This window comes from Oncorhynchus nerka, linkage group LG9b, assembly GCF_034236695.1.
Source record: "Oncorhynchus nerka isolate Pitt River linkage group LG9b, Oner_Uvic_2.0, whole genome shotgun sequence".
In the NCBI taxonomy this organism is placed as follows: Eukaryota; Metazoa; Chordata; class Actinopteri; order Salmoniformes; family Salmonidae; genus Oncorhynchus; species Oncorhynchus nerka.
Window position 1 is genome coordinate 28,188,019 of NC_088424.1, and position 27,186 is coordinate 28,215,204.

The 27,186-nt window shown below is 43.3% G+C and overlaps 1 protein-coding gene across 1 annotated transcript in view; it reads right to left on the minus strand.

The window, feature by feature from the left end:
* LOC115114545 (voltage-dependent R-type calcium channel subunit alpha-1E-like) overlaps positions 1-27,186 on the minus strand; it is a 70,975-nt gene that overhangs the window by 3,796 nt on the left and 39,993 nt on the right. Inside the window, exons 17-44 of the mRNA XM_065013610.1 lie at positions 27,115-27,182; positions 23,816-23,883; positions 21,225-22,025; positions 20,771-21,114; positions 20,445-20,598; positions 20,017-20,146; positions 19,867-19,926; positions 19,444-19,550; positions 14,347-14,358; positions 13,789-13,885; positions 13,219-13,379; positions 12,746-12,883; positions 12,311-12,512; positions 9,419-9,583; positions 9,063-9,173; positions 8,841-8,921; positions 8,118-8,237; positions 7,845-7,910; positions 7,654-7,745; positions 7,324-7,498; positions 6,973-7,100; positions 6,666-6,762; positions 6,347-6,464; positions 5,978-6,085; positions 5,782-5,882; positions 3,286-3,395; positions 1,461-1,563; positions 316-426 (exon numbers count right to left, since the gene is read on the minus strand). Coding sequence (XP_064869682.1) covers positions 316-426; positions 1,461-1,563; positions 3,286-3,395; positions 5,782-5,882; positions 5,978-6,085; positions 6,347-6,464; positions 6,666-6,762; positions 6,973-7,100; positions 7,324-7,498; positions 7,654-7,745; positions 7,845-7,910; positions 8,118-8,237; positions 8,841-8,921; positions 9,063-9,173; positions 9,419-9,583; positions 12,311-12,512; positions 12,746-12,883; positions 13,219-13,379; positions 13,789-13,885; positions 14,347-14,358; positions 19,444-19,550; positions 19,867-19,926; positions 20,017-20,146; positions 20,445-20,598; positions 20,771-21,114; positions 21,225-22,025; positions 23,816-23,883; positions 27,115-27,182 — 4,028 coding nt within the window. The remainder of the gene's footprint in view (positions 1-315; positions 427-1,460; positions 1,564-3,285; positions 3,396-5,781; positions 5,883-5,977; positions 6,086-6,346; positions 6,465-6,665; positions 6,763-6,972; positions 7,101-7,323; positions 7,499-7,653; positions 7,746-7,844; positions 7,911-8,117; positions 8,238-8,840; positions 8,922-9,062; positions 9,174-9,418; positions 9,584-12,310; positions 12,513-12,745; positions 12,884-13,218; positions 13,380-13,788; positions 13,886-14,346; positions 14,359-19,443; positions 19,551-19,866; positions 19,927-20,016; positions 20,147-20,444; positions 20,599-20,770; positions 21,115-21,224; positions 22,026-23,815; positions 23,884-27,114; positions 27,183-27,186) is intronic.

Genomic DNA, 27,186 nt, shown 5'->3' on the forward strand with positions numbered 1-27,186 from the left:
TTCCCCCCTCAACTCATTGTGGAGAGAAAGACAGAGAGAGGGGTCAGGCCAAACATACCAGTAACCCAGGATCAATAAAACACAATTCTGAACCGCTAGCATTCCGTAGAAAACATCCATGTTGATTATATCTCTCCAGACACACCAGCAGCATACGGTAGACAGATCAAATCAAGTTCTCTCTCTAAACGGCACAACCAGTGTAGCCTGGTCATTGTCTTCTGTCACACAGACATGCATGTCACACTCTGGTGCCCCCTTGCTGCCCGGGCCCTTCCGGCCCCTGGAGGAGTCAGTGTGGTCAGAGGGCAGTACCTGTGGCTCTACAGCCAGACGAGGCATGGAGGAGGCCCGTACACACAGCCCCCTGCCAAACGGGAGCTCCAGTGGGTCAGGAATCAACCCACTGCACTCCCCTGCACTCACCTATATCGGACTAGAGACAGAGAGAGGGGAGAGATAGAGTACAGTAGAGTAGAGATCAGGCTGGTCAATTCAGTACTGAGACTAACTGCCTTTTGGGGTTCCAGCCAAGGAGGACTTCAGACAATGTTACATGGTAAAAATTAGCAAGGCCTTTCTGCAATTGAGTGAATCAAACCTAGGCCATTCCATTGTCACCAACCAATCAGAAGCCATTCCAGCCAAAGAGCCACAGATTAACAACCAATGACAACAAGGAGACTGACCCCAGAAAGATTGGGCAAAGCTGTAGGAGAAAGTCAGAGAGCAAGAGGAGATGGCAGCACAAGCACATCACTACAACAATAAATGAGAAGAGAGAGACCAGAACAACAATTGGGCCTACTGTTATACATACTCATGCAAGTTCAGATCTGGATACACTAAACATCCTGAGCCAGACAAGTTCACCTTTCCTTAAAGCCCGTTATGACTTATGTAACTCCCTAGTGAAAATACACATAGAATAAGGCAAACAGTAACAGATATCCAGGGTCAAAGTCGTAACATTCTTATAGGGAAAACAGTACACTGAAGACTAGTTCAACCAAACAGCCTATAAACAGCACAATGAACAGCGAGAATGCCTGCATCTCCTTTAAACCTCCACTAATCAGACTACAACTTAGGCAAGGACAGAAACACATAGAAACATGAATGCTGTGCTCTGCGATGCACTATTAGTATCTTCATTCAACCATTACTATTAGATAAGTGTAATTGATTCATTGTTGTCTATGAGTGGGTTGATATTTTGCGCTTTACCGCAAGAGGTTAGGTTTTCAAAGGGCAGTATTTTATATTTTGCCCACAGCTGACTTTCTTTTTTGGCTCCTAGCAAAGGGCTTTATAGAGCTATCATTGTACACTTACTAAATTATATAAAGGCTTCTTTGTGTGTGTACTTTGTGTAGTTGGTGATGGTGCTAGTTTAGTGTGGTGTACAGTACTCCCGTGATGTGTTTCTACAGTACATAGGACTTGGTCCTTCTCGTTACCCTGGAGTGTTGGCTTCTGGTGTCCGTGTCAGAGGTCTGGGGCTGCATGTTGAGCAGGTCCTGGGGGGAGAGAGGACTCAACGCCACCAGGCCTCCTCTGGTCCTACAGAGGGAGGCAAGTCACAGAGGAAATTCTGTCAAACACAAATGTGACTCATTTCAGGAAACTAGGCATATGTCGCACGTCACTACTTTAAAAAAATATTATTATTACTCTTTTTTTATCAAAATGTGTTTTTTTTGGCAGAAATGCCTTCTGGAACATGTTTACTTTCATGTGCCTTAATAACAAATTTGTATTCCATCCATAAATACGAATCAAATTGTCAAAGTACGAGCCTAGATGGTTTAGCCACGGAAAAAGACAGAAACCTTCCCGCTAGCCATGATTGGCTGTGATAATGGATGGGCTGGACATGCCGGGAGATGAGTTTGGATTGGTCTGCCATGTAGCATGCTTCAGTCTATAACGTGAGCTGTTCAGTATGTTTTGACAGCCCTTTCTACCACACCATTTTTGAAAGATATAACGTTAGCCAACGAGAACAACAAAAGTGTTGCAACTTTTCTCAACAACATTGCACACGCCACAGTCCGTGTGAATCGGAGTGACTTGACACAACGCTGGCCAAACAAGATGTAGCTACAAACAAAACGGAGTTAAATGGTTCCAGTCTACTGTGAAGTGTTTGTCCATGTATATGTTAAGAGTCTAGCTACATTTTCAGATATAAGTTTCTAATTTTGTGAGAAAGTTGTTTTTATTGCAAGCTAAAGCATACTGTTAGTTAGGTAAGCAAATGCTAGCTTGCTGGCTCGCTAGCTAACATTATGTGTATGACCAGTGTAGTAATACTATTCAAATCAGAAATCAATTTGCATTGCTAGTTATAGCCTAATGTTAGCTTGCTAATATTGAACCTAGTTTGATAGCTTTAGCTACCTGCAGATTCACACTACAGCTATTACAATGTTTGTTTTCGCAGTAGTATGAGTTGGGATTATGCCGGTTAATTGTTTAGCTAGCTAGCTACCTAGCTAGCTACATGTCTAAACAAAAGACTCCACTTCGGCCGGATTATTACATGATCCATCAAATTAGCCAGGTGTGTCTGGGGGTGATTACGGCCATCTATTGTATTTCATGAACATGTGTACATGTCTAGACAATAGTGACCCATCCACTTAGCTAGATGTGTCTGGGAGGTGGTTATAGCATTTCCTTCACATGACCCATCAATTTAGACAAGTGTGTCAGGTAAGTGTCATCTAATATTGATAAAATATTTATACAATATTTTTATCTGGACACTTTCTGTTTTAGATATTACTACTATGCAAGTAACCACTTCTGTATCCTGTGCTTGTGACAAATAAACATAGATCTAATTTGATATAGCGTGTGTTTACCACATGGCCTCACATGTGAATCTTTAAAGAGATGGGTGGGGCTAAGGCTTAAGAGGGTGTGAACGATGCTGAATGGGTGTAGACAAAGAAAAGCTCTCTCGTAGGTGTACCAAAACATTCAAGGGCCATTTTCACAAAAGTGGGGTTACAAGTTTCAAGTATCAACTTTCAAAGCAGAATTACTTTCCCATTGTTTCTCAACTGCAGTGTATGATATAATTTTTTTTTTAGCTCTGCGCCTCTACTTTAATCCAACCTAAAAAAACATTTAAAATGTTGCTACATAAGGCCGAATCAAGGGGGTCGGTCACAAATACTTACTAAAGGCACAAGGCTCAAGGCTCAAGGCACACACACACACACACACACACACACACACGAATGCAAGCAAGCCTGCACGCACGGACTGACTCACAGGGCGGAGCCAGCACTGTGGGGCATGCAGGGCAGGGGCTGAGCATTGGACAGAATGTCTTCAGAGAGGGTCGAGGCATCCAGCCGCTGGAACGGCATCAGACTGGCCTTCTGTAGAGGAGACCACACCAAGCAATACATCACTAAAGGCACTATGTTGTGGCAACAGATGCCAGATGCCATGGTAATGTTATACAGAAGAGGACTGGAGGTATAAACACTGAGTGTACAAAACATTAAGAACACCTTCATAATATTGCGTTGTACCCCCATTTGCCCTCAGAATAGCCTCAATTTGTCAGGGAAGGAACTCTACAAGGTGTTGAAAGCCTTCCACATGAATGCTGGCCCATGTTGACTCCAATGCTTCCCACAGTTGTGTCAAGCTGGCTGGATGTCCTTTGGGTGGTGAACCATTCTTGATACACACAGGAAACTGTTGAGCGTGAAAACCCCAGCAGTGTTGCAGTCAAACAAACCGGTGCAACTGGCACCTAAACTCAGCAAAAAAAGAAATGTCCCTTTTTCAAGACCCTGTCTTTCAAAGATAATTCGTAAACATCCAAATAACTTCACAGATCTTCATTGTAAAGGATTTAAACACGGTTTCCCATGCTTGTTCAATGAACAATAAACAATTAATGAACATACACCTGTGAAACGGTCGTTAAGACACTAACAGCTTACAGACGGTAGGCAATTAAGGTCACAGTTATGAAAACTTAGGACACTAAAGAGGCCTTTCTACTGACTCTGAAAAACACCAAAAGAAAGATGCCCGGGGTCCCTGCTCATCTGCGTGAATGTGCCGTAGGCATGCTGCAAGGAGGCATGATGACTGCAGATGTGGCCAGGGCAATAAATTGCAATGTATGCTTTAGCTTGCAACGCCTAAGACAGTGCTACAGGGAGACAGGACGGACAGCTGATCGTCCTCGCAGTGGCAGAGCACGTGTAACAAGACGTGCACAGGATCGGTACATCCGAACATCACACCTGAGGGTGTGGTCTGGGGCGGTGTGTCACAGCATCATCGGACTGAGCTTGTTGTCATTGAAGGCAATCTCAATGCTGTACATTACAGGGAAGACATCCTCCTCTCTCATGTGGTACCCTTCCTGCAGGCTCATCCCGACATGACCCTCCAGCATGATAATGCCTCCAGCCATACTGCTCGTTCTGTGCATGATTTCCAGCAAGACAGGAATGTCAGTGATCTGCCATGGCCAGCAAAGAGCCCAGATCTCAATCCCATTGAGCATGTCTGGGACCTGTTGGATCGGAGGGTGAGGGCTAGGACCATTCCCCCCCAGAAATGTCCAGGAACTTGCAGGTGCCTTGGTGGAAGAGTGGGGTAACATCCCACAGAACTGGCAAATCTGGTACAGTCCATGAGCAGGAGATGCACTGCAGTACTTAATGCAGCTGGTGGCCACACAAGATACTGACTGTTACATTTGATTTTGACCCCCCCTTTGTTCAGGGACACATTATTCCATTTATGTTAGTCACATGTCTGTGGAACTTGTTCAATTTATGTCTAAGTTGTTGAATATTGTTTGTTCATACAAATATTTACACATGTTAAGTTTGCTGAAAATAAACGCAGTTGACAGTGAGAGGACGTTTCTTTTTTTGCTGAGTTTACGATCATAAACTCTTGCCCATTCACCCTATGAATGGCACACATACACAATCCATATCACAAATGTCTCAAGGCTTAAAAAAATCCTTCTTTAACCTGTCTCCTCCCCTTTATTTACACTGATTGAATTGGATTTAACAAGTGACATCAATAAGGGATCATAGCTTTATTTTTTCTTTATTTTTTTTTACCCCTTTTTCTCCCCAATTTCGTGGTGTCCAATTGTTGTAGTAGCTACTATCTTGTCTCATCGCTACAACTCCCGTACGGCTCGGGAGAGACGAAGGTTGTTGTAGTAGCTACTATCTTGTCTCATCGCTACAACTCCCGTTCGGGCTCGGGAGAGACGAAGGTTGAAAGTCATGCGTCCTCCGATACACAACCCAACCAAGCAGCACTGCTTCTTAACACAGCGCGCATCCAACCCGGAAGCCAGCAGCACCAATGTGTCGGAGGAAACAACCGTGCACCTGGCAACCTTGGTTAGCGCGCACTGCGCCCGGCCCGCCACAGGAGTTGCTGGTGCGCGATGAGACAAGGACATCCCTACCGACCAAGCCCTCCCTAACCCGGACGACGCTAGGCCAATTGTGCGTCGCTCCATGGACCTCCCGGTCGCGGCCGGTTACGACAGAGCCTGGGCGCGAACCCAGAGTCTCTGATGGCACAGCTGGCGCTGCAGTACAGCTGGCGCTGCAGTACAGGGCCCTAACCACTGCGCCACCCGGGAGGTCTTGGGATCATAGCTTTCACCTGGATTCACCTGGTCAGTCTATGTCTTGGAAAGAGCAGGTGTTCATAATGTTTTGTACACTCAGTGTATATAATGTGTATATGGTGTGTATAGCTGACCTGTGCTTCCAGCTGTGCTCTCAGCTTCTTGGCTTTGTTCTGTTTGAAGTAGTCCATGATCATCATGGAGGCATATATCTTACCTACTGTCATGTCAGAATCTGTAAAACACAGATTAGATTAGATTGCTAGTCACTGACTGACTGACTGACTCCCAGGTCTACCTCTCCATGTCTCTCTCCAGTGTGGGTCTGACCTTTGTTGATGGGCACCAGTACATCCAGGGTCTTCTGGGGGAGGTACGGCCATATCACACTGATCTCCTTCTGTAGCTCAGTGTCCAGAGCTACTCGGTCCTCCCCACCTGGACCACATTACAATAGATCTTTATTCAGCCATTATACACAGACAGGGGAAATGGATAATGTTGCTAAATTTCCTGTTTCAACTACTCAACCAATCACCAAGCCATTTATATGTTGAATCAAGTGTGTTACCGGTACTTGGCTGGACCAAAAGCCTGCATGCCCTAGGCAGTGTGGATCTCCAGGCTCAAGATGGAAGACCAAGTCTAAATTGAAAAAATTATGCAAATGCAGTGAGGCGTGGTGGTTTTAAACTCAACTCATTCCCTGACCTCGTGCGATCTTGATCTCCAGAGCAGTGCGGATGAGAGACATCAAGGTGGAGGTGAAGTGGACTGACATGTCCTCATCCACTGGCATGTTCATCAACACCAGCCTCTGTGGAGGGAGAGGGGAATGGAGGGATGTGCGGAGAGAGAGTGAGGGAGGGAGGGAGAGATAGAGAGAGAGAGATGGAGGGCAGTAGAAAGGGAGGAAGAGAGATAGAGAGAATTCCACATGCTTTACAGTGAAACAACTGTAAAAAAAAACATGTCTATCCTAAATTTAAATGAATCAAATAAAGTGTTTATTCCATACCTTGTAGGCCATACCTCTGGGGCATTTCTTCCCCAGGCCCAGGGGTGGAGACATGTGGGTCAACATCTCATACATGGCGGTGTAATGTATACGCCCACTACAGAAGAAACAGGGAAAATTAGAAAGGAGAAAGAGAGAGTTGAGGAGAAAATGTAAGGGTTAAGGCATTCATTTGGAGTTTGAAACAGAAGACGTTGGCCAGTCTAACACAGGAATTAAGGCAGTTCAGGCCTATTTAGCTTTTAGAGAGTCAATACACTGTCCTCTGCTGGGAAGAGTTGAGACATGGTGGTGTCTTCTCTCTCACCATGCTGCACGGTCGTACTCTCCCCAGACACGGACAAACTCATCCAGGTGATGAGGACCCAGGATGGAAGAGTCTCTGGTCAGATACTCAAAGTTATCCATGATCACAGCCACAAACAGATTCAGCATCTACAGAGTCACACAAGAGGAGAAGACGTGTGAGAGATAGCATCATGAACAATACTGATGTCCACATGTCCGTGCATACACAAAAGCAATTATTTGGATTGTATCTGTGTAGCACTATCAAAAATTGCTCTTGTCTATCATAAAAATGGGCAGTGAGGGAGAGAAAGAGTGCTGAGAAAGAGTGGAGGAAAGGAGAAACAGTTTATTCCTGCAGCGTCCTCACCAGGAAAGAGCTGAAGAAGATGAAGGAGACAAAGTAGCAGTAGGCAAAGTCAGTACCACAGCCTCCCTCGTGGTCAGGGGACATGGTCATGGGTGCCATGGAGGAGTCTGGCTCACACTCCTGCCCCCCCAGACACGATAGCATGATCTCCTGCCATGACTCCCCCGTCGCACTCCTGTGTCAATTAATGAGTCAATTAATCAAGCAAGCAATTTATCAACCAATTAGTCTATTAAACACTAACCAATATATGAATTCATCAGTCAGCAAAATAATCTACTTATAGTTTTGAATATATCTCTGCTTCTGATTCCTTCTCAATGCACCCACCTGAAGAGAAGCATCAGTGCACCAGAGAAGGTCTTGAAGTTGTTGTGCTGGTTGATATGGTTTTCATCGTTCAGTTTGATGTTTCCAAACACCTTGTGTGGATCAAGTGAGAAACACATGAAGCCGCAGTACAGCATCCTTTTTGTGGCTGAAGTTACCATTGTAAAGCATATAAGCTTCGGAGGTCTTACCTGCATCCCAATGATGGCATAGATGAAGAACAGCATGGCGATGAGCAGACAAACATAAGGAAGAGCCTAGAGCAAAAAAGAGATACAAATAGAGAAGAATGATTTGGTTTTCCCAAGAACACACACCAGCAGCCGAGTCCCATCTGTGTGTGCAATGGCCAGCTGGAACTAAGGACATACAAAATAAAGACAGACTACTGGTTCTATTAACAAAGTCAGATATTTCTTAAGTGGACATGACAGATGGTAAAAGCAGGGGAGAACATGGCTGACCTTGAAGGATTGTACAAAGGTCCAGAGCAGGATTCGTATGGTGTAGCCCTGCCTCAACAGTTTGATCAGTCTGGCAGCCCGGAACAGCTTCAGGAAACTCATATTGAATGTGTTTATTGACTGAGGTAGACAGACCACAGGAAATATAGAAGTCAGAATCACTTTTATTCACCAAGTATATTTATACATACCCAAAATTTGTCTTAGTGAATAGGTACTGTCAGCAATAGACCACGGGAGGTTGGAGGCACCTTAACTGGGGAGGACGGGCTCTTGGTAATGGCTGGAACGGAATAGGTGAAATGGTATCAAATACATAAAACATATGGTTTCCATTTGCGCCGTTCCAACCATTATTATGAGCCGTCCTCCCCTCAGCAGCCTCCACTGCTATAGACAAACGTACAGATACTATACAGACAGAGAAATTTACACAAAGTCAACATACAGAATATTCTATATAAATACAGTAAACATAAAACTGATGTATGACGGCAAGGCATATACGGAACAGAGAAGTGTTCGGGGACAGAGAAGACAGAACATACCCATAGGCAGATAGGGATATATAGAGATCGATTTGATTGATGGCGAGTAATTGAACAAGTAAGTTTACAACATTCATAGCCTATTTTTACTGAGAGAAAAAGTTTTACAGCATTACCAGCTCATGAATCACAGTGGTTATGAAGTAAAGGTTTAAGAGCTAAAGTGAAACATTACCTGTAAATCCACAATGATCTCAGTGATGCTGCCGAGCACAGTGATGAAGTCAAAAATGTTCCAAGTGTCTCGAAAATAGTTCTGCCAGGGGGCAAATGAGCAACATTATACAAAAGCAAGCCTCCTTTCTTGAATGGAAATGATTCTACCATAACATGCTACCATGTCCACCATAACATTCATTTTCCCAGTTGGACAGTTTAGTCCTGTTGTCTTGCTCACCACAAAACCAAAGGCCATGATCTTGAGGATACACTCCAGGGAGAAGAGAACGGTGAAGGCTGTGTTCAGGTGCTTCAGTACCGTGTCATACGCTGCTGGAGCTGAGTAGTACTGCGGACAGACAGGACACATTCAGAGTGAGACCGGAATGTATCCAACAGTGATGGCAAAGAAGTGGGTTACATGTTTAATACAAAGAGACAGAGATGTGTCATATTCAACTGTTATCAGACAAAGAGGGTTCCACTGGGCTTGCTCCTATGGATTTGAGACTTTGAGAGTGTAACTAAATTCTAACAAAGGCCTGCACATATGTCATGGTTATAAACTGTGTTACAAAGACATAGGCTCCATACCTTCATCATGAGCACCACAGTGTTGAGAGCGATCATGACCATCACTGTGTACTCAAACGATGGTGACGCCACAAAGTGCCACAGTCGGTACTGGAAGGTCTGTCTGTTCTGGGGCATGTAGCGCGTCAGGGGCTTGGCACTGATGGTAAAGTCAATGCATGCCCTCTGACGGAGAGAGAATAAAAAGAAGAGGAAGAAATCAGGAATGAAACTGTGAGATTATTGTGATCAATCAAATGTGTATATCTGATCAAGGTAACAAGATGGTTATTGTAGGTCAGGTATTCCCAAACTGGGGTATGCCTACCCCCAGGGGTACGCAATGCCGTCAGGGGTAAGCCAAATAAAAATGTGATTCACATTTTTTTTTTTATAATAATAATAACTTACATTTTTTTCTTCACATTTTCAAACAGTATATTTATATTTTCCAACAGGGCTATACATTTGGATGAGTTTTTATCTCTCGCATGAGTAGCCTCGTTTCACTGCCAAGAATAAAATTAAACCATCTAGTGTTCAGCGAAATAACAACACAATGTCAAATACAGGTAGCCTTGTCAAATAATTAACATCCAATCACATTAACCGTTACTCTCTTGTGGGAAACCTTCACTCTTAAGCAGACAATTAGAAACGAAACATGGCAATTTGAAAAATAAGCCACAGGAGTTTTTTGAGCGAGAATAAAGACAACTTTCGAGTAGTAAGACAACAACACTGTTTCACGACACATCAGTGACATGGCAGGAGATGTTTTGAAACAATTACTGCTTCCCATACAAGCCAGTGAATTCTATGCGTTACAGCTGGATGAGTCAACAGACGTGGCGGGCCTGGCACAGCTCCTGGTATATCTCTGTTACGTTTATGGAGGGGGTCTATTAAGGAAGCAACCTCTTCTGGAAACCACTGGAAACCAGGACAACATGAGAGGATATTTTTAAAGTACAGGACATCTTTGTGATATCAAATGGACTTTGTGTTGGTATCTGTACTGATGGCGCAAAAGCCATGACAGGGAGACATAGTGGAGTGGTAACACGTGTGCAAGCAGTTGCTCCCGACGCCACTTGGGTCCACTGAGAGGCTCTTGCTGCCAAGGGAATGACTGACAGCTTGAAAGACATTTTGGAGACTACAGTGAAAATGGTGAACTTTGTTAAAGCAAGACCCTTGAACTGTCGTGTATTTTCTGCATTATGCAATGATATGGGCAGCGACCATGTAATGCTTTTACAAAAGTGAGCTGGTTATCAAATGGCAAAATATTGACGCGTTTTTTAAAATTGAGAGACGAGCTTAAAGTTTTCTTTACTGACCATAATTTTCACTTGTCTGACTGCTTGCATGATGACGAGTTTCTCACACAACTGGGTGATGTTTTTTCTTGCCTGAATGATCTGAATCTGCAGGGACGCTCAGCAACTATATTCAATGTTCGGGACAAAATTGAGGCTATGATTAAGAAGTTGGAGCTCTTTTCTGTCTGCATTAACAAGGGCAACACACAGGTCTTTCCATCATTGTATAATGTGTTGTGTAAAAATGAACTCAAGCTTACTGTCACGTGTGCTCCCTCTCCGGCCTCTAGGTCATCAGGCTGCTCGTTATGGAGCACACCTGTGACCAGCGCTACGCGCATAATGACACTCACCTGGACTCCATCACCTCCTTGATTACATGCCCTTTTATATATCACTCCCTTTGGTTTCTTCCCCAGTCATCACTGTTTCTGTTCCTGTTCCAAGTTGGTGTGCTGTTTGTGTTACATGTTTGTTTCATTTATTCATTAAATGTATTCACTCCCTGAACTTGCTTCCCGACTCTCAGCGTACATCGTTACACTTACGGACAATGTCAAATGTGATATAGCGAAGCACCTGAGTGAGCTGGGTGCGCAATTACGCAGGTACTTTCCTGAAACGGACGACACAAACAACTGGATTCGTTATCCCTTTCATGACCTGCCTCCAGTCCACTTACCGATATCTGAACAACAGAGCCTCGTCGAAATTGCAACAAGCGGTTCTGTGAAAATGGAATTTAATCAGAAGCCACCGCCAGAGTTCTGGATAGGGATGCGCTCAGATTTTCTTGCCTTGACAATCACGCTGTTAAGACACTGATGACCATTGCAACCACGTACCTATGTGAGAGTGGATTCTCGGCCCTGACCAGCATGAAAACTAAATACAGGCACAGACTGTGTTTGGAAAATGATTGAAGACTGAGACTCTCTCCAATACAATACAACATTGCAGAGTTATGTGTATCCTTTCAAGCACACCCTTCTCATTAACCTGTGGTGAGTTATTCACAATTTTTGATGAACAAATAAGGTTTTACATGTAAGATGGCTAAATAAAGAGCAAAATGATTGATTATTATATTATTATAAGTGCCCTGGTCCTATAAAAGCTCTTTGTCACTTCCCATGAGCCGGATTGTGACAACTCACACTCATTCTTATGTTTAATAAATGTATCGTATAGTGTGTGTGGGGGGGAGGCTTACAATGATGGCAAAAAAATAACATTTGAGAGTGCGCTTACCCTGGTGCTAGCTAATGTTTGAAAGGGAACAGGACTATAAAATGTTTGGGAACCACTGTTTAGTGAATCAATTTCATGAAATCCTGTGTTTATTTTTGTGTTTGTAAGAATGTATGTACAAGTTGAGTATTTGTATTTATTATGGATCCCCATTAGCTGTTGCCAAGGCAGTAGCTACTCTTCCTGGGGTCCAGCAGTAAGGTGCCACCAACCTCCTGTGGTCTATTTCTGGCAGCACCTATTCACTAAGTCAAATTCTGGGGTGATGGGGTCCAGCAGTATGTTTAAGCTATAGTAGAATGGGAGTGCATTTGTGTGCTGCTTTTCTGTCCTGTACCTCGTTCTTCTCCAAGCTACACTCCTCCATCATCTTATCACCCTGTTCCTGGAAGGTAATGATGATGAGAGCGACGAAGATGTTGACAAAGAAGAAAGGGAAGACCACAAAGTAGACAACGTAAAAGATGGACATCTCCATCCTGTTGCCCCGACTAGGACCCATGTCCTCCTCTGTCACGTCCACAGAATGCTGCAGAACCCTGGAGGTAAGGAGGGAGAGAAAAAAAAGTAGAGAGAGATAGGGAGGGAGAGAGAGAGAAGGAGAGACAGAGAGAGAGGAGACAGAGAGAGAGAGAGGAGACAGAGAGAGAGAGAGAGAGAAGAGAGAGAGAGAGAGAATAGTAACAGGCAAATGTCAACATTCTCTCTGAATCCCATATCAGTTGCATTCATGTTGTGTTAGAGCATAGTGCTGGGAACATCAGGGACTTACTGCGGCCAGCCCTCTCCAGTTGAAACAGTGAAGAGAGTGAGCAGAGCCCAGCACACGTTGTCATAGTGGAACTCATGCCTCTTCCACTCCCTCTTCTTCACTTCCTTCTTGTCTCGAGCGTAGTCAATGTAGTAACCTCTGTGAAGAACAGAACAGAGGTTAAAGGACAGAGACAGAGGAGGTAAGGATTCCTCTGATCACTCACCAATTTGAAATGGGTGTTGTGTGGACGATTGTGAATAAGTAAAGGATTTGTTGTCTTTGTTTGTTCCAGTGTTTGTACTGTAAGTGGAGACTGCTGAGAGGAGAACGGCTCATAATAATGGCTGGAATGGAGTAAATGGAATGGTATCAAAAACATGTTATTTATGTGTTTGATACCATTCCATTCAGTCCATTCCATCCATTATAATGAGCCGTACTCCCCTCAGCAGCCTCCACTGGCGTACTGTACATCTGTGTGTTGGACTCACTGGCACTCCTTCTCTGTGTCCATGGAGCTGTCAGTGCAGTAAAAGAACTTTCCCTTGAAGAGCTGAACGGCGATGACAGCGAAGATAAACATGAAGAGCTGGTAGACGATGAGGATGTTGAAGACGTTCTTCAAAGATGTCACCACACAGTCAAACACCGCCTGTATAGGAGGAGAGGAGGAGAGGATACATGGTTCCACGGATAGAAGGTAAAAACCCACATTCACTGGAAATTCCCTGAAAGATTTGAAAGATTTCATTCATTTTAATGAAGGACCTTTATGGAAAAACCCCTTGGATATCACGTGATCTTAACACAAAGTTAATGTGATAACATGTGACAACATGTAAAGCAACATGTGATAACATGAAACTACACATGTGAAATCATGTGATTTTCCACATGTGAAATCATGTGTTTTTCCTGTAAGGGGAGTCAAGGTCAACAAAGCATTGGCATTGGTAGACAAGGTTGGGGTCAATTCCATTTCAATTCAGTCAATTCAGGAAGTAAACTGAAATTCCCCAACCATGTTGGTATATGAACATAAACACAGTACAGTATGGTACCTTGAGTTTGGGGAGTCTCTTGATGGTCTTCAGAGGTCGTAGGACTCTCAGAACCCTGAGGGACTTGATGGTTTTGATGTCTCTGCCTTTGTTGTTCCTGTTGATGCAGACATGTGTTTTACTGTACTGTGGACTCACAGGGAAGAAACACAAACACACATAGATGCACGCACACACACACACACACACACACACACACATGCACGAGCGAGAGCACACACACACATGCACGAGCGAGAGCACACACACACACACACACATCTCACAAACACACAAGTGTTCACACAAATTAACAAAGGTCTTCATTTATTTTTTGTAATTTTGAATTCATTTGAATTCAGTAAAATGTTTAAAATATTTGTAGCTGAGTGAGAAGTATCCGAAAAAAGACATGGTGAATCGTGTACAAGAAGTATATGTATGAGAATTCTATAAGAAGTTCAACAGGGAATTGTATGAGAAGTACATGAGAATTCTATGGGAAGCGCATGAGAATTCGATGAGAAGTGCATGAGAATTCAATGAGAATTTTCTGAGAATGAGAAGTGTGTGCTTTACCCAATCACATTCCTGGAAGCCCCAACAGTGATAAATTCCACAGGAACAACAGAGAAATAGAAACATAAAGAGAGATCCACAACGAGCACCGCTCAGAGGATCACAGCTATATCCACAACAGAGAAATCAACACGCAGTCATATCTACATACAAGGCAGGGGAGAAAAACACATTCATTAACCTCGCAACCCAGAACTAAATCCTGTGTGCGCTAGCTACTGTACTTGATGATGTTATTAGTCTGTTAGCCTACAAAAGACTGAAAGTTCATTAACATGTCCACTTACATTTGAGTCATTTAGCAGACGCTCTTATGCAGAGCAATTAGGGTTAAGTGCCTTGCTCAAGGGTACATCCACAGATTTTTAACATTGTCGGCTCAGGGATTCAAACCAGTGACCTTTCGGTTACAGGCTAAACACTATTTAACCGCTAGGCTACCTGTCGCCCCTTGTCAGAGGGAAATAGTTATTACAAAGACATAGGAAATGCAATATTTCGATCACTGCATGAGGCATCAACTAGAAGACGCATAATATATGTTGAGATATGCTACAGTGCAGTCAGTATATAATATAATTTCTGCTACTCTGCTACAGTGAGTCAGTGTGATTACTCATCCAGCAGCAGAAGCGTTGTGAGTGTGACTCATGTTTAGGGTTGCAGAGGAAGGGTATAATACTGGAAAAGTTTACCAGTAAAGTACCAACATTTTGCTAACTTTCATTTTGGGTGGAATTTTATCAGATGAGATCCAGTGGCCTTTTGGGTACTTCAAATTATCACAGGTATCTGTATTTATCTCTGTGTGGCCTACAGTAATATACAGTACCAGTCAGAAATTTGGACACACGTACTCATTCAAGGGTTTTTCTTTATTTTTACTATTTTCTACATTGTATAATAATAGTGAAGACATCAAAACTATGAAATAACACATATGGAATCATGTAGTAACCAAAAAAAGTGTTAAACAAATCAAAATGTGTTATATTTGCCTTGATGAAAGCTTGGTTCTTGGCATTCTTTCAACCACCTTCATGAGGTAGTCACTTGGAATATATTTCAATTAACTGCCAATCAGTTGTGTTGTGACAAGGTAGTGGTGGTATACAGAAGATAGTCCCATTTGGTAAAATAACAGCTAAAATAAGCAAAGAGAAAAGACAGTCCATCATTACTTTAAGACATGAAGGTCAGTCAATCCGGAAAACTTCAAGAGCTGGCTCTCCTGAGGACCGCCACAGGAAAGGAAGACCCAGAGTTACCTCTGCTGCAGATTATAAATTCATTAGAGTTAACTGCACCTCAGATTGCAGTCCAAATAAATGCTTCACAGAGTTCCACTCACTGCCTTCCTGAAGACAAACAATGTATACGAAATTATTCAGTCTGGTTTTAGACCCCATCATAGCACTGAGACTGCATTTGTGAAGGTGGTAAATGACCTTTTAATGGCGTCAGACCGAGGCTCTGCATCTGTCCTCGTGCTCCTAGACCTTAGTGCTGCTTTAATACCATCGATCACCACATTCTTTTGGAGAGATTGGAAACCCAAATTGGTCTACACGGAAAAGTTCTGGCCTGGTTTAGATCTTATCTGTCGGAAAGATACTAGTTTGTCTCTGTGAATGGTCTGTCCTCTGACAAATCAACTGTAAATTTCGGTGTTCCTCAAGGTTCCGTTTTAGGACCACTATTATTTTCTCTATATATTTTACCTCTTGGGGATGTCATTCGAAAACATAATGTTAACTTTCACTGCTATGCGGATGACACACAGCTGTACATTACAATGAAACATGGTGAAGCCCCAAAATTTCCCTTGCTAGAAGCCTGTGTTTCAGACATCAGGAAGTGGATGGCTGCAAACTTTCTACTTTTAAACTCGGACAAAACACAGATGCTAGTTCTAGGTCCCAAGAAACAAAGAGATCTTTTGTTGAATCTGACAATAAATCTCAATTGTACAGTCGTCTCAAATAAAACTGTGAAGGACCTCGGCGTTACTCTGGACCCTGATTTCTCTTTTGAAGAACATTTCAAGACTGTTTTAAGGACAGCTTTTATCCAAAAATCAGAAACTTTCTTTCCAAAAAATGATGCAGAAAAATTTATCCATGCTTTTGTTACTTCTAGGTTAGACTACTGCAATGCTCTACTTTCCGGCTACCCAGATAAAGCACTATATAAACTTTAGTTAGTGCTAAATACAGCTGCTAGAATCCTGACTAGAACCAAAACAATTGATCATATTACTCCAGTGCTAGCCTCCCTACACTGGCTTCCTGTTAAGGCAAGGGCTGATTTCAAGGTTTTACTGCTAACCTACAAAGCATTACATGGGCTTGCTCCTACCTATCTTTCCGATTTAGTCCTGCCGTACATACCTACACGTATGCTACGGTCACAAGACTCAGGCCTCCTAATTGTCCCTAGAATTTGTAAGCAAACAGCTGGAGGCAGGGCTTTCTCCAATTGAGCTCCATTTTTATGGAATGGTCTGCCTACCCATGTGAGAGACGCAGACTCGGTCTCAATCTTTAAGTCTTTACTGAAGACTCATCTCTTCAGTAGGTCATATGATTGAGTGTAGTCTGGCCCAGGAGTGTGAATGTGAACGGAAAGGCTCTGGAGCAACGAACCGCCCTTGCTGTCTCTGCCTGGCCGGTTCTCCTCTCTCCACTGGGATTCTCTGCCTCTAACCCTATTACAGGGGCTGAGTCACTGGCTTACTGGTGCTCTTCCATGCTGTCCCTATGAGTGGGTTGAGTCACTGACGTGGTCTTCCTGTCTGGGTTAGCTCACCCCATGGGTTGTGCCGTGGCGGAGATCTTTGTGGGCTATACTCGGCCTTGTCTCAGAATGGTAAGTTGGTGGTTGAAGATATCCCTCTAGTGGTGTGGGGGCTGTGCTTTGGCAAAGTGGGTGGGGTTATATCCTGCCTGTTTGGCCCTGTCCGGGGGTATCATCGGATGGGGCCACAGTGTCTCCTGATCCATCCTGTCTCAGCCTCCAGTATTTATGCTGCAGTAGTTTATGTGTCGGGGGGCTAGGGTCAGTCTGTTATATCTGGAGTATTTCTCCTGTCTTATCCGGTGTACTGTGTGAATTTAAGTATCTTCTCTCCAACTACTCTCTTTCTCTCTTTCTTTCTTTCTCTCGGAGGAGGACCTGAGCCCTAGGACCATGCCTCAGGACTACCTGGCATGATGACTGCTTGCTGTCCCCAGTCCCCCTGGCCATGCTGCTGCTCCAGTTTCAACTGTTCTGCCTGCGGCTATGGAACCCTGACCTGTTCACCAGACCTGCTACCTGTCCCAGACCTGCTGTTTTCAACGCTCTAGAGATAGCAGGAGCGGTAGAGATACTCTCAATGATCGGCTACGAAAAGCCAACTGACATTTACTCCTGAGGTGCTGACTTGTTGCACCCTCGACAACTACTGTGATTATTATTATTTGACCATGCTAGTCATTTATGAACATTTGAACATCTTGGCCATGTTCTGTTATAATCTCCGCCCTGCACAGCCAGAAGAGGACTGGCCACCCCTCATAGCCCGGTTCCTCTCTAGGTTTCTTCCTAGGTTTTGGCCTTTCTAGGGAGTTTTTCCTAGCCACCGTGCTTCTACACCTGCATTGCTTGCTGTTTGGGGTTTTAGGCTGGGTTTCTGTACAGCACTTTGATATATCAGCTGATGTAAGAAGGGCTATATAAATAAATGTGATTTAATTTGATGATTCAAGTAACAGACACATCTTAACATCAACTGTTCAGAGGAGACTTTGTGAATCGGGCCTTCATGGTCGAATTGCTGGCAAGAAACCACTACTAAAGTATACCAATCAGAAGAAGAGACTTGCTTGGGCCAAGAAACACGAGAAATGGACATTAGACCGGTGGAAATATATCCTTTGGTCTGATGAGTCCAAATTTGAGATTTTTGGTTCCATCCACTGTATCTGTGTGAGACACAGAGTACGTGAACGGATGATCACCGCATGTGTGGTTCCCACCGTGAAGCATTGAGGAGGAGGTGTGATGGTGTGGGGGTGCTTTGCTGGTGACACTGTCAGTGATTTATTTAGAATTCAAGGCACTCTTAACCAGCATGGCTACAACAGCATTCTGCAGCGATAGGCCACACCATCTGGTTTGCGCTTAGTGGGACTATCATTTGTTTTTCACCAGGACAATGACCCAACAGACCTCCAGGTTGGGCAAGGGCTATTTGAACAAGAAGGAGAGTGATGGAGTGCTGCATCAGTCGATCTGGCCTCCACAATCACCCCACCCCAACCCAATTGAGATACTTTGGGATGAGTTGGACCGCAGAGTGAAGGAAAAGCAGCCAACAAGTGCTCAGCATATGTGGGAAATCCTTCAAGACTTTTGGAAAATAATTCCTCATGAAGCTGGTTGAGAGAATGCCAAGAGTGTGCAAAGCTGTCATCAAGGCAAAGGGTGGCTACTTTGAAGATTCTAAAATCTAAAATATTTTTAACACTTTTTTGGTTAATTCATCATGCATTTATATGTGTTATTTCATAGTTTTGATGTCTTCACTATTATTCTATAATGTAGAAAATAGTAACAATAAAGAAAAACCCTTGAAAGAGTAGGTGTCCAAACTTTGACTGGTACTGTATATAAAATAATTAAATACAGTTAAGATAGCAAAACAAATGAATTACAAAACTGTAAAACATTATCCTAAATATAAACCATAAACTTAGTGAATTCCATTGGTGTTTAATATGAGGTTTTCAGAAATAAATATACTTCACATATTACACACTTTCATTATTTATTTTACTATGTCTATATGTATTTGTTGTAAATGTTTTGGCGGAAAACTAGTGGCAGAAAAAAGTAAATTGGAAGAGTTGCAGAGATGCTTTTTTCATTAATTAGGCTATCTTGAACCGTATGGTCTATCCACTAGGACAATATGGACACAGATATAATTTTAAAAAACTTCAAAAGTTAAAGTATAAAAGACCAAAATTACCATAGATTACCTGTTAATTACCAAAATTACAGAAGACTCCGCTAACTTTGGTAAATTACCGGTAACTTTGCAACCCTACTCACGTCAGAGCGAAGGCGATTAGAGCTCCCACCACCACGATGAAGTCCAGAATGTTCCACAGGTCACGGAAGTAGGAGCCATCATGAAGAAGCAGTCCCAGGTCAGTCATCTGGAGGACACCCCACACATACACACAAGCCCACACACAACAACAACATACACACACACACACACACACACACACACACACACACACAAGCCCACACACAACAACAACATAGACACACACACACAAGCCCACACACAACAACAACATAGACACACACACACACACACACACACAACAATATAGATACACACACACACGTACATATAACACCATAAGTTACTACACTGAAAACATTGTTACATTTTTATTTCTGTGCATAGTTTAATTTGATAATTTTAGTTGATCAGAACTGATCACTTCTCTTTGAGTATCCCACCTTTATAATCATTTCAAACGTGAAGACTCCAGTGAAGACGTAATCAAAGTAACGGAGAACCTAGAAAAGTCAACACATCCAACAATTATGTGAGAAGATACACACATCCACATCACTGATAGCAACATTCCAGATTCAAATTGAACTCACCCTGTTTCTGTCAGAGTTGGTGCACACAGGGTCTTCAGCAGCCAGAGCGATGCTGCTAGCCACGATCACCAGCAAGATGGTCATCTCAAAGTAGCGCATGGTCACCACATAGTGACAGATCCTCCTGATCCTACAGATCAATAAAGCGGAGAGATGGTCAACAGTATAAGAAACACAAGTGATCGCTCATGATGACAATGATGATAAATATAATGACTACTATATTGTATCTGCAAATGTGGTCACAAAAAAAAGATTACTGATTGAGAGCTGTAAAGCTACAATGTGTGAGAGAGTATATGAATGTGTATTTGTGCAGTAAAAGCACACTGACTGATGCATAAATATAGTAGCCTTTTCTAACTGGGTTCTGACTCTGAACTGCACGTGAATGCATGCCAAGACATGGGCAGGAAGGAGAATCTTACGGGTTGGAGGCCTTGAAGAGGAACATACTGCCAGGAGGTACAGGTTTGGGCGGGCTAGCCTCCTCCTCCTCCTCCTTCTCCACCTGCGACTCCTCCTCCTCCTTCTCCTTCCTCTCATGATGGTACATCTCCACCTCCTTGCTGCTGTGTAAAGCTAAAAGTAAATTGAAGATAAAACATGTTATTTGAGCTGGCTCCTCCCGAGGATGACAAAATAAGTTCCATCGTTATCGTAACCATCCTTGTTCCAGCAGGAAACCATACAGAACAGTCAACGGCCCTTGCATTGCTTTCAAATAACTACTGTAAAATGTTGAGCACCATACCTGTTATGGGGGTGACCTCCAGCAGTGGCTGTGCTCCAGACATCTCTATGATCACACTGGTCTGGCTGTCTGGGCCTTGCTCAGACTCCTTACCCTCCTCAAGGTTCAGGGAGGCTTGGTTGTTCTCTGAGTCACTGACCCCTGCTGCTGCCTGGAGCTCTGAGGGGTCTGCGAACTGCTCTGGGGCTGGCTCCACTGGAGGGTCCTGGGACAAGGGCTCACACTGCCCAGTCTCCCCCACCTCACCCTCCTCCATCTGGGGTGGAGGTTCCAGCAGGGGTGGGGGTAGGTACTCAGGGAAGTTATCACATAGGGGAGGCTCAGGGATGTCTGCAATACACACCCTGCAGAGGAGGTGTATGGAAGAAAATGTGTACATGTGTTTAGACACTTAAGTCTAATCTCAAGAATCACCCTTATCATAAAATAATGCAACCTAGAACCACTGTCTTACCTCAGATGCTCTTCTTCACTCTCTAAGTTGATAATAAGGGCTCCTCCTTCATCCTTGCCTGACACTCCTCCCTCCACCTCAGCGAACTCTCCTTTGACCTCCTTCTCGTCTTTCTCCTCCTTCTCCTCCCTCTCTTCCAATATCTTCCTCTCGCGGCTGCCTGATTCACTGACCTCCTCATGTGGGGACTCTCTGCTCTTGGCCTCAGCCCGGGCTTCACGGTGACGGTGCCTCCTATGCCGCGCCGTCCCTCCCTCCTCCGCCCCCCCAGGGCCAGGTCTGGATTTCCGGGCCACCCTGTGCCTCCTTTCCCCACCGGTGGGGCGATGGTTCACCGCTCTCTCCTCAGCTAACGTAAACAGAGGCACAGGTTCCGAGTCTGGGGGTTCCGGTAGCGGGATGGCGATGGACATCGGGGGTTCAGGCATGGGTATGATCCCGGACATGGGCGACTCGGGCAGGTGACCGGGGCTGGCGTCTGGGGAGAGGGTGGGAGCGCGGTAGGCGGTGGTAGGGGTGTCAGTGGTGTCCTCGGTGGGGCTGCCTCCGAATAGGACCTCCTGGCTCTCCATCTGGCGCCGCTTGCGTAGCTGGTTGGCCCTCTGCTCCCACACGGACCTTCCTCCTCTTCCTCCTCCTCCCCCCCTCCTCCGTCGGTCACGGCGGTTGGAGAAGGCATTGGTGCCATTGGGGGGTTGGTCGGCTCCGCCCCCAGCAGTGCTCTCCTCCTCCTCCTCAGGGACGGCCATACGGCCCCTGTGGATGGCCTTCTTCCTGCGGAGGTAGGGCCGCCTCCTCCTCCTACAGAACACAATACAAAGCTCGTCACTAGAGGGCAGCATCTTGCCCACGTCACATGTACACTTATCAATGATAAGTTACACCTCACACTAAATAGAGTATAGACATATTACATATTATATAACATAGTATCTATGTATGTAAATATGTCAATAATGAAGTATGAAAATTGCACGACAGAGCAATTTGCTATGAACATTTTGAATCAAAGATATTGTATGTTTTATGGCTTAAGATGAATTCAATACAATTTTTGAATTATCATCTAAATAAAGCAAACATCCAGAAATTCGATTGAAATTCAAATGATGAAAATACCTGGGAAGAAAGCACACAAAATCAAAAAGCCACAAAAACAAAAAGGAATAGTGCAGGATTAAAATAGGGAAATACTGTGATATATAGAAATCAACTTCTTCTACTAAGATAAAGGAAATTGAATTAGGTGTGACAGGGGTACAGACAGACATACAACTTTACTTACGGTATTCAGACTCTTTTGTAATCCATGTATTCAATGAGTGATTGGTTGAAAACAAGACATTAGTGTTTTTGGAACAGAGACAGAATAGAACAATCCTTGTGACACAGTCCAAAACCAGGTCAAGGGTCATGCCAGTAATGCCGGTCTAGTATATTTGGTTCTATCTTATTTTATTTGTATTATTATAATATTTAGTATATTTGGCATGGGGATTTGGCTTTGACAGCTTAATAAATGGATCTATAAATGGATCCAGTAGTGACAGTGGACGTTGATAAATCCTATCAAATAACAGTGGATATTCAAGTGTTATTACAAATTGTTTCAACTTGACCCTACAAGGGCAGTACTAGAATTGTTACTTATATTTTGTTCTACTTATTTTGGTTAGTGCCACATTACAGGCATAGAATAACAAGACAACATGATGGAAGCAGCATGACAGAACATTACACCATAGTACAGTATACGTATCAAAAGCAGTGGCATCTTGATAGCTCTGTAACACAGAGGACTGACACTCAAAGATGTTGTAACAGACAAATGACACAGTCAGTGTAACGTGCCTGGAGAAGATCAGAGGACAGTACAATCCATGCATCCTTTTCCCCCCTACCTGTACCTGTTACAGAGGGAGCAGAATGGTTGGTGGTGCTTATACACTAAGCATTATACTATGCTTATACTCTATAATTGCCCTGTCATTTGGTTTAATTTATCTGTTTACTGATATTCCCAAATAAACAAATCCTAAATAAATAAAAACATGCTTGTATGACTGGCCTGTTATCTTTCTTCATTTACCATTTGACTGACATGCTCAAATAAACAAAAAAGTATATCCTAATTATAATCATGCATTATCTTACAATAGCATTTTAGCATTTTCATTAGCAAGTCCCCGGAGCAACATCCGACTCAAAGCGAAGATGCTTGTCTTAACCTGGACGTGTGCCTCATCCCTAATTTCCCTAATGCAATTTCCATTACACATGCTATGTAACAAGCAAGTACACATTCATTTTCCACACACAGCCCACAGAACATGCCTCTCTAACCCTGAAGATTGATCATGCAGCTGTATGCAAAGAAAATCAACATTCTGCCTACGCCTACACCAGATTCTCAAAGAGAATAGTAGACCAGCGTTTTCCTGTGAGTGTTATGGCTGTGTACTCGATAGATATTGAGTTCGCATGATGATCACCCCTCAGTTTCAAATCTCCTCCTAATCTTCACCAAGACTAGGCCAAAGTAGGTGCCTGACCAACTGCCATTGTAATAAAAGCATAAACAGAGCACTTACTCAGACATCGGGCCATCTGTGCCTCTGGCGTATCTTGCATTGAAAAACTCCTCTTCCTCCTCTTCGTCCTAACAAAGGTAAAATAAACACAAAAAGTAATTTAAGTCCCACAAATAGTTTAGGATATAGGGCAGCTAACATTTTTTGGGGCACTGAGTAAATTTCAGGTCTGCTGAGCTCAAACTTGAACGTTGTGTAAATTCTGTGCAACTTCCAGCGTGCGTTGACTGTGAACACTGAGGCTCTAACAGCTTTAAGTTAATTTCAGACAGTGGTCAAGTAGGCTACTGTGGCTATTTGATCATAATGTAGGCCTACCAGTAGCCTACCATCAAAAACAATGTATAAAATGGATCTCATAACATTTTAGCATGGAAATTGTTGTTCTATCATTCAGCCTACAGTAGCAGCCGATGTGTGGTGTTCAATGTAGGCTTAAATTCCATGAGACTTTTGGAATTTATCCACTTGTCATTAAGACAAGGAGGTGACTGAATATGTTGTTGTGCTGTTTGTTGCAAGAAACCACTTTCTAAAATAAAATGCATTATTATTCCCATACCATTATCACAGAGAATCAGACAAATGATGCTACCCTCTGCCTATTGGCTACTTAGCTTATTCAAGCCTGTCTCAAAATACAACATTGCCCCTTTAAGACAAAAAAAAGATTTTATCTGACTCGCTTTTCAAAGATGTCTAGAAATGCTCACTTTCTGTGCTCTTGTAGGAAGCAATCACTTCTCCCTTGCTGACTACAAATGATCTATAACTGGGCTAATAACTCACAAACTACCGAAGGATATGAACTAAATGTGCACATGTGGCTACATGCAGTTCTAACTTTGATCTCAAAACAAGCGCATCCAGTGGTCGGAAAAGTACCCAATTGTCATACTTGAGTAAAAGTACCTTAATAGAAAATCATTCAAGTAAAAGTCACCCAATAAAATACTACTTGAGTGAAAGTCTAAAAGTATTTGGTTTTAAATATACTTAAGTATCAAAAGTAAATGAACTCAGCAAAAAAAGAAACGTCCCTTTTTCAGGACCCTGTCTTTCAAAGATAATTTGTAAAAATCCTAATAACTTCACAGATCTTCATTGTAAAGGGTTTCCCATGCTTGTTCAATGAACCATAAACAATTAATGAACATGCACCTGTGAAATGGTCGTTAAGACACTAACAGCTTACAGACAATTTAGGCAATTTAGGTCACAGTTATGAAAACTTAAGACACTAAAGAGGCCTTTCTACTGACTCTGAAAAACACAGAAGAAAAGATGCCCAGGGTCCCTGCTCATCTGCGTGAACATTCCTTAGGCATGCTGAAAGGAGGCATGAGGACTGCAGATGTAACCAGGGCAATAAATTGCAATGAAAGTACTGTGTAACAAGACCTGCACAGGATCGGTATATCCGAACATCACACCTGTGAGACAGGATGGCAACAACAACTGCCCGAGTTACACCAGGAACGCACAATCCCTCCATCAGTGCTCAGACTGAGGCTGGACTGAGGGCTTGTAGGCCTGTTGTAAGGCAACGTTGCCTGTGGGCACAAACCCACCGTCGCTGGACTAGACAGGACTGGCAAAAAGTGCTCTTCACTGACGAGTCACGGTTTTGTCTCACCAGGGGTGATGGTCGGATTTGTGTTTATCGTCAAAGGAATGAGAGGTACACCGAGGCCTATACTCTGGAGCGGGATCGATTTGGAGGTGGAGGGTCCGTTATGGTCTGGGGAGGTGTGTCACAGCATCATTGGACTGAGCTTGTTGTCATTGAAGGCAATCTCATCGCTGTGCGTTACAGGGAAGACATCCTCCTCCCTCATGTGGTACCCTTCCTGCAGGCTCATCCTGACATGACCCTCCAGCATGACAATGCCAACAGCCATACTACTCGTTCTGTGCATGATTTCCTGCAAAACAGGAATGTCAGTGTTCTGCCATGGCCAGCGAAGAGCCGGTTCTCAATCCCATTGAGCATGTCTGGGACCTGTTGGATCAGAGGGTGAGGGCTAGGGCCATTCCCCCCAGAAATGTCCGGGAACTTGCAGGTGCCTTGGTGGGAGAGTGGGGTAACATCTCACAGCAAGAACTGCAGTACTTAATGCATCTGGTGGCCACACCAGATACTGACTCTTACTTTTGATTTTGACCCCCCTTTGTTCAGGGACACATTATTCCATTTCTGTTAGTCATATGTCGTGGAACTTGTTCAGTTTATGTCTCAGTTGTTGAAACTTGTTATGTTTATACAAATATTTACACATGTTAAGTTTGCTGAAAATAAACACAGTTGATATTGAGAGGACGTTTCTTTCTGAGTTCTTTCTCAGTTTATAACTGCTAAAATATAATTAACTATCAAAAGTAAAAGTACAAGCATGAATCATTTAAAATTAGTTACATTTAGCGAACCAGGCAGCACATTTTTGGGGGCACACTCCAACACTCAGACATAATTTACAAATGAAACATTTGTGTTTAGTGAGTCCGCCAGATAATAGGCAGTAGGGATGACCAGGGATGTTCTCTTGAGTGTGTGAATTGGATAATTTTCCTGTCCTGCTAAGCATTCAAAATGTAACAAGAACTGGGAAAATGTATGGAGTAAAAAGTACATCATTTTCTTAAGGAATGCAGTGAAGTAAAAGTTGTCAAAAATATAAATAGTAAAGTAAAGTACAGATACCCCAATAAAATTACTTAAGTAGTACTTTCAAGTATTTTTACTTCAGTACATTACACCACTGAGCGCATCTACTCATGACAGCTCATGCTGTAAACACAGTCCAGTTCAAAGTGAATGGCACAGATCCATATATGGCAATTGTCTATTTGCATATAGCCTACTGCAGCTCTGATTGGTTTTGGCACACTGGTCTGTGTAGAGTATGGGCTGAGTCATGCGTGTCAATGCAACAGAATCCTACTCTAATGCATTCTGCCTAGAACAAAATCTCTTGCATAGTTCATTTTTGTTCTCGGTATGTTGCATTGAACGTGGCTAATATTGCGTTGATTTGATCACAATTCCCACAGTAAAGGGAAATGTTGATAGTGTTAATTAACAGGGAAAACGAATAGGAAAATCTCATGCTTCTCTGCGCGGGCTGATATTTCTTCTGCTCTGCAGTCCCGGGGGAGCTGCGTGTCCTGCACACGTACGCAGTTTAGAGGGAACATTGGCTATGACCATAGATCATGACCCTTAAACATTTATTTGAAAGCACTTATTTTAATTTCAAGATAACCAATTCTGTAGAAACTCTTAAAATAGTACTACACACCTTGGTGAGTTCCTGTGCGTTGGCAAGGTTATCCACAGCGATGGCCAAGAAGACGTTGAGCAGTGTATCTGG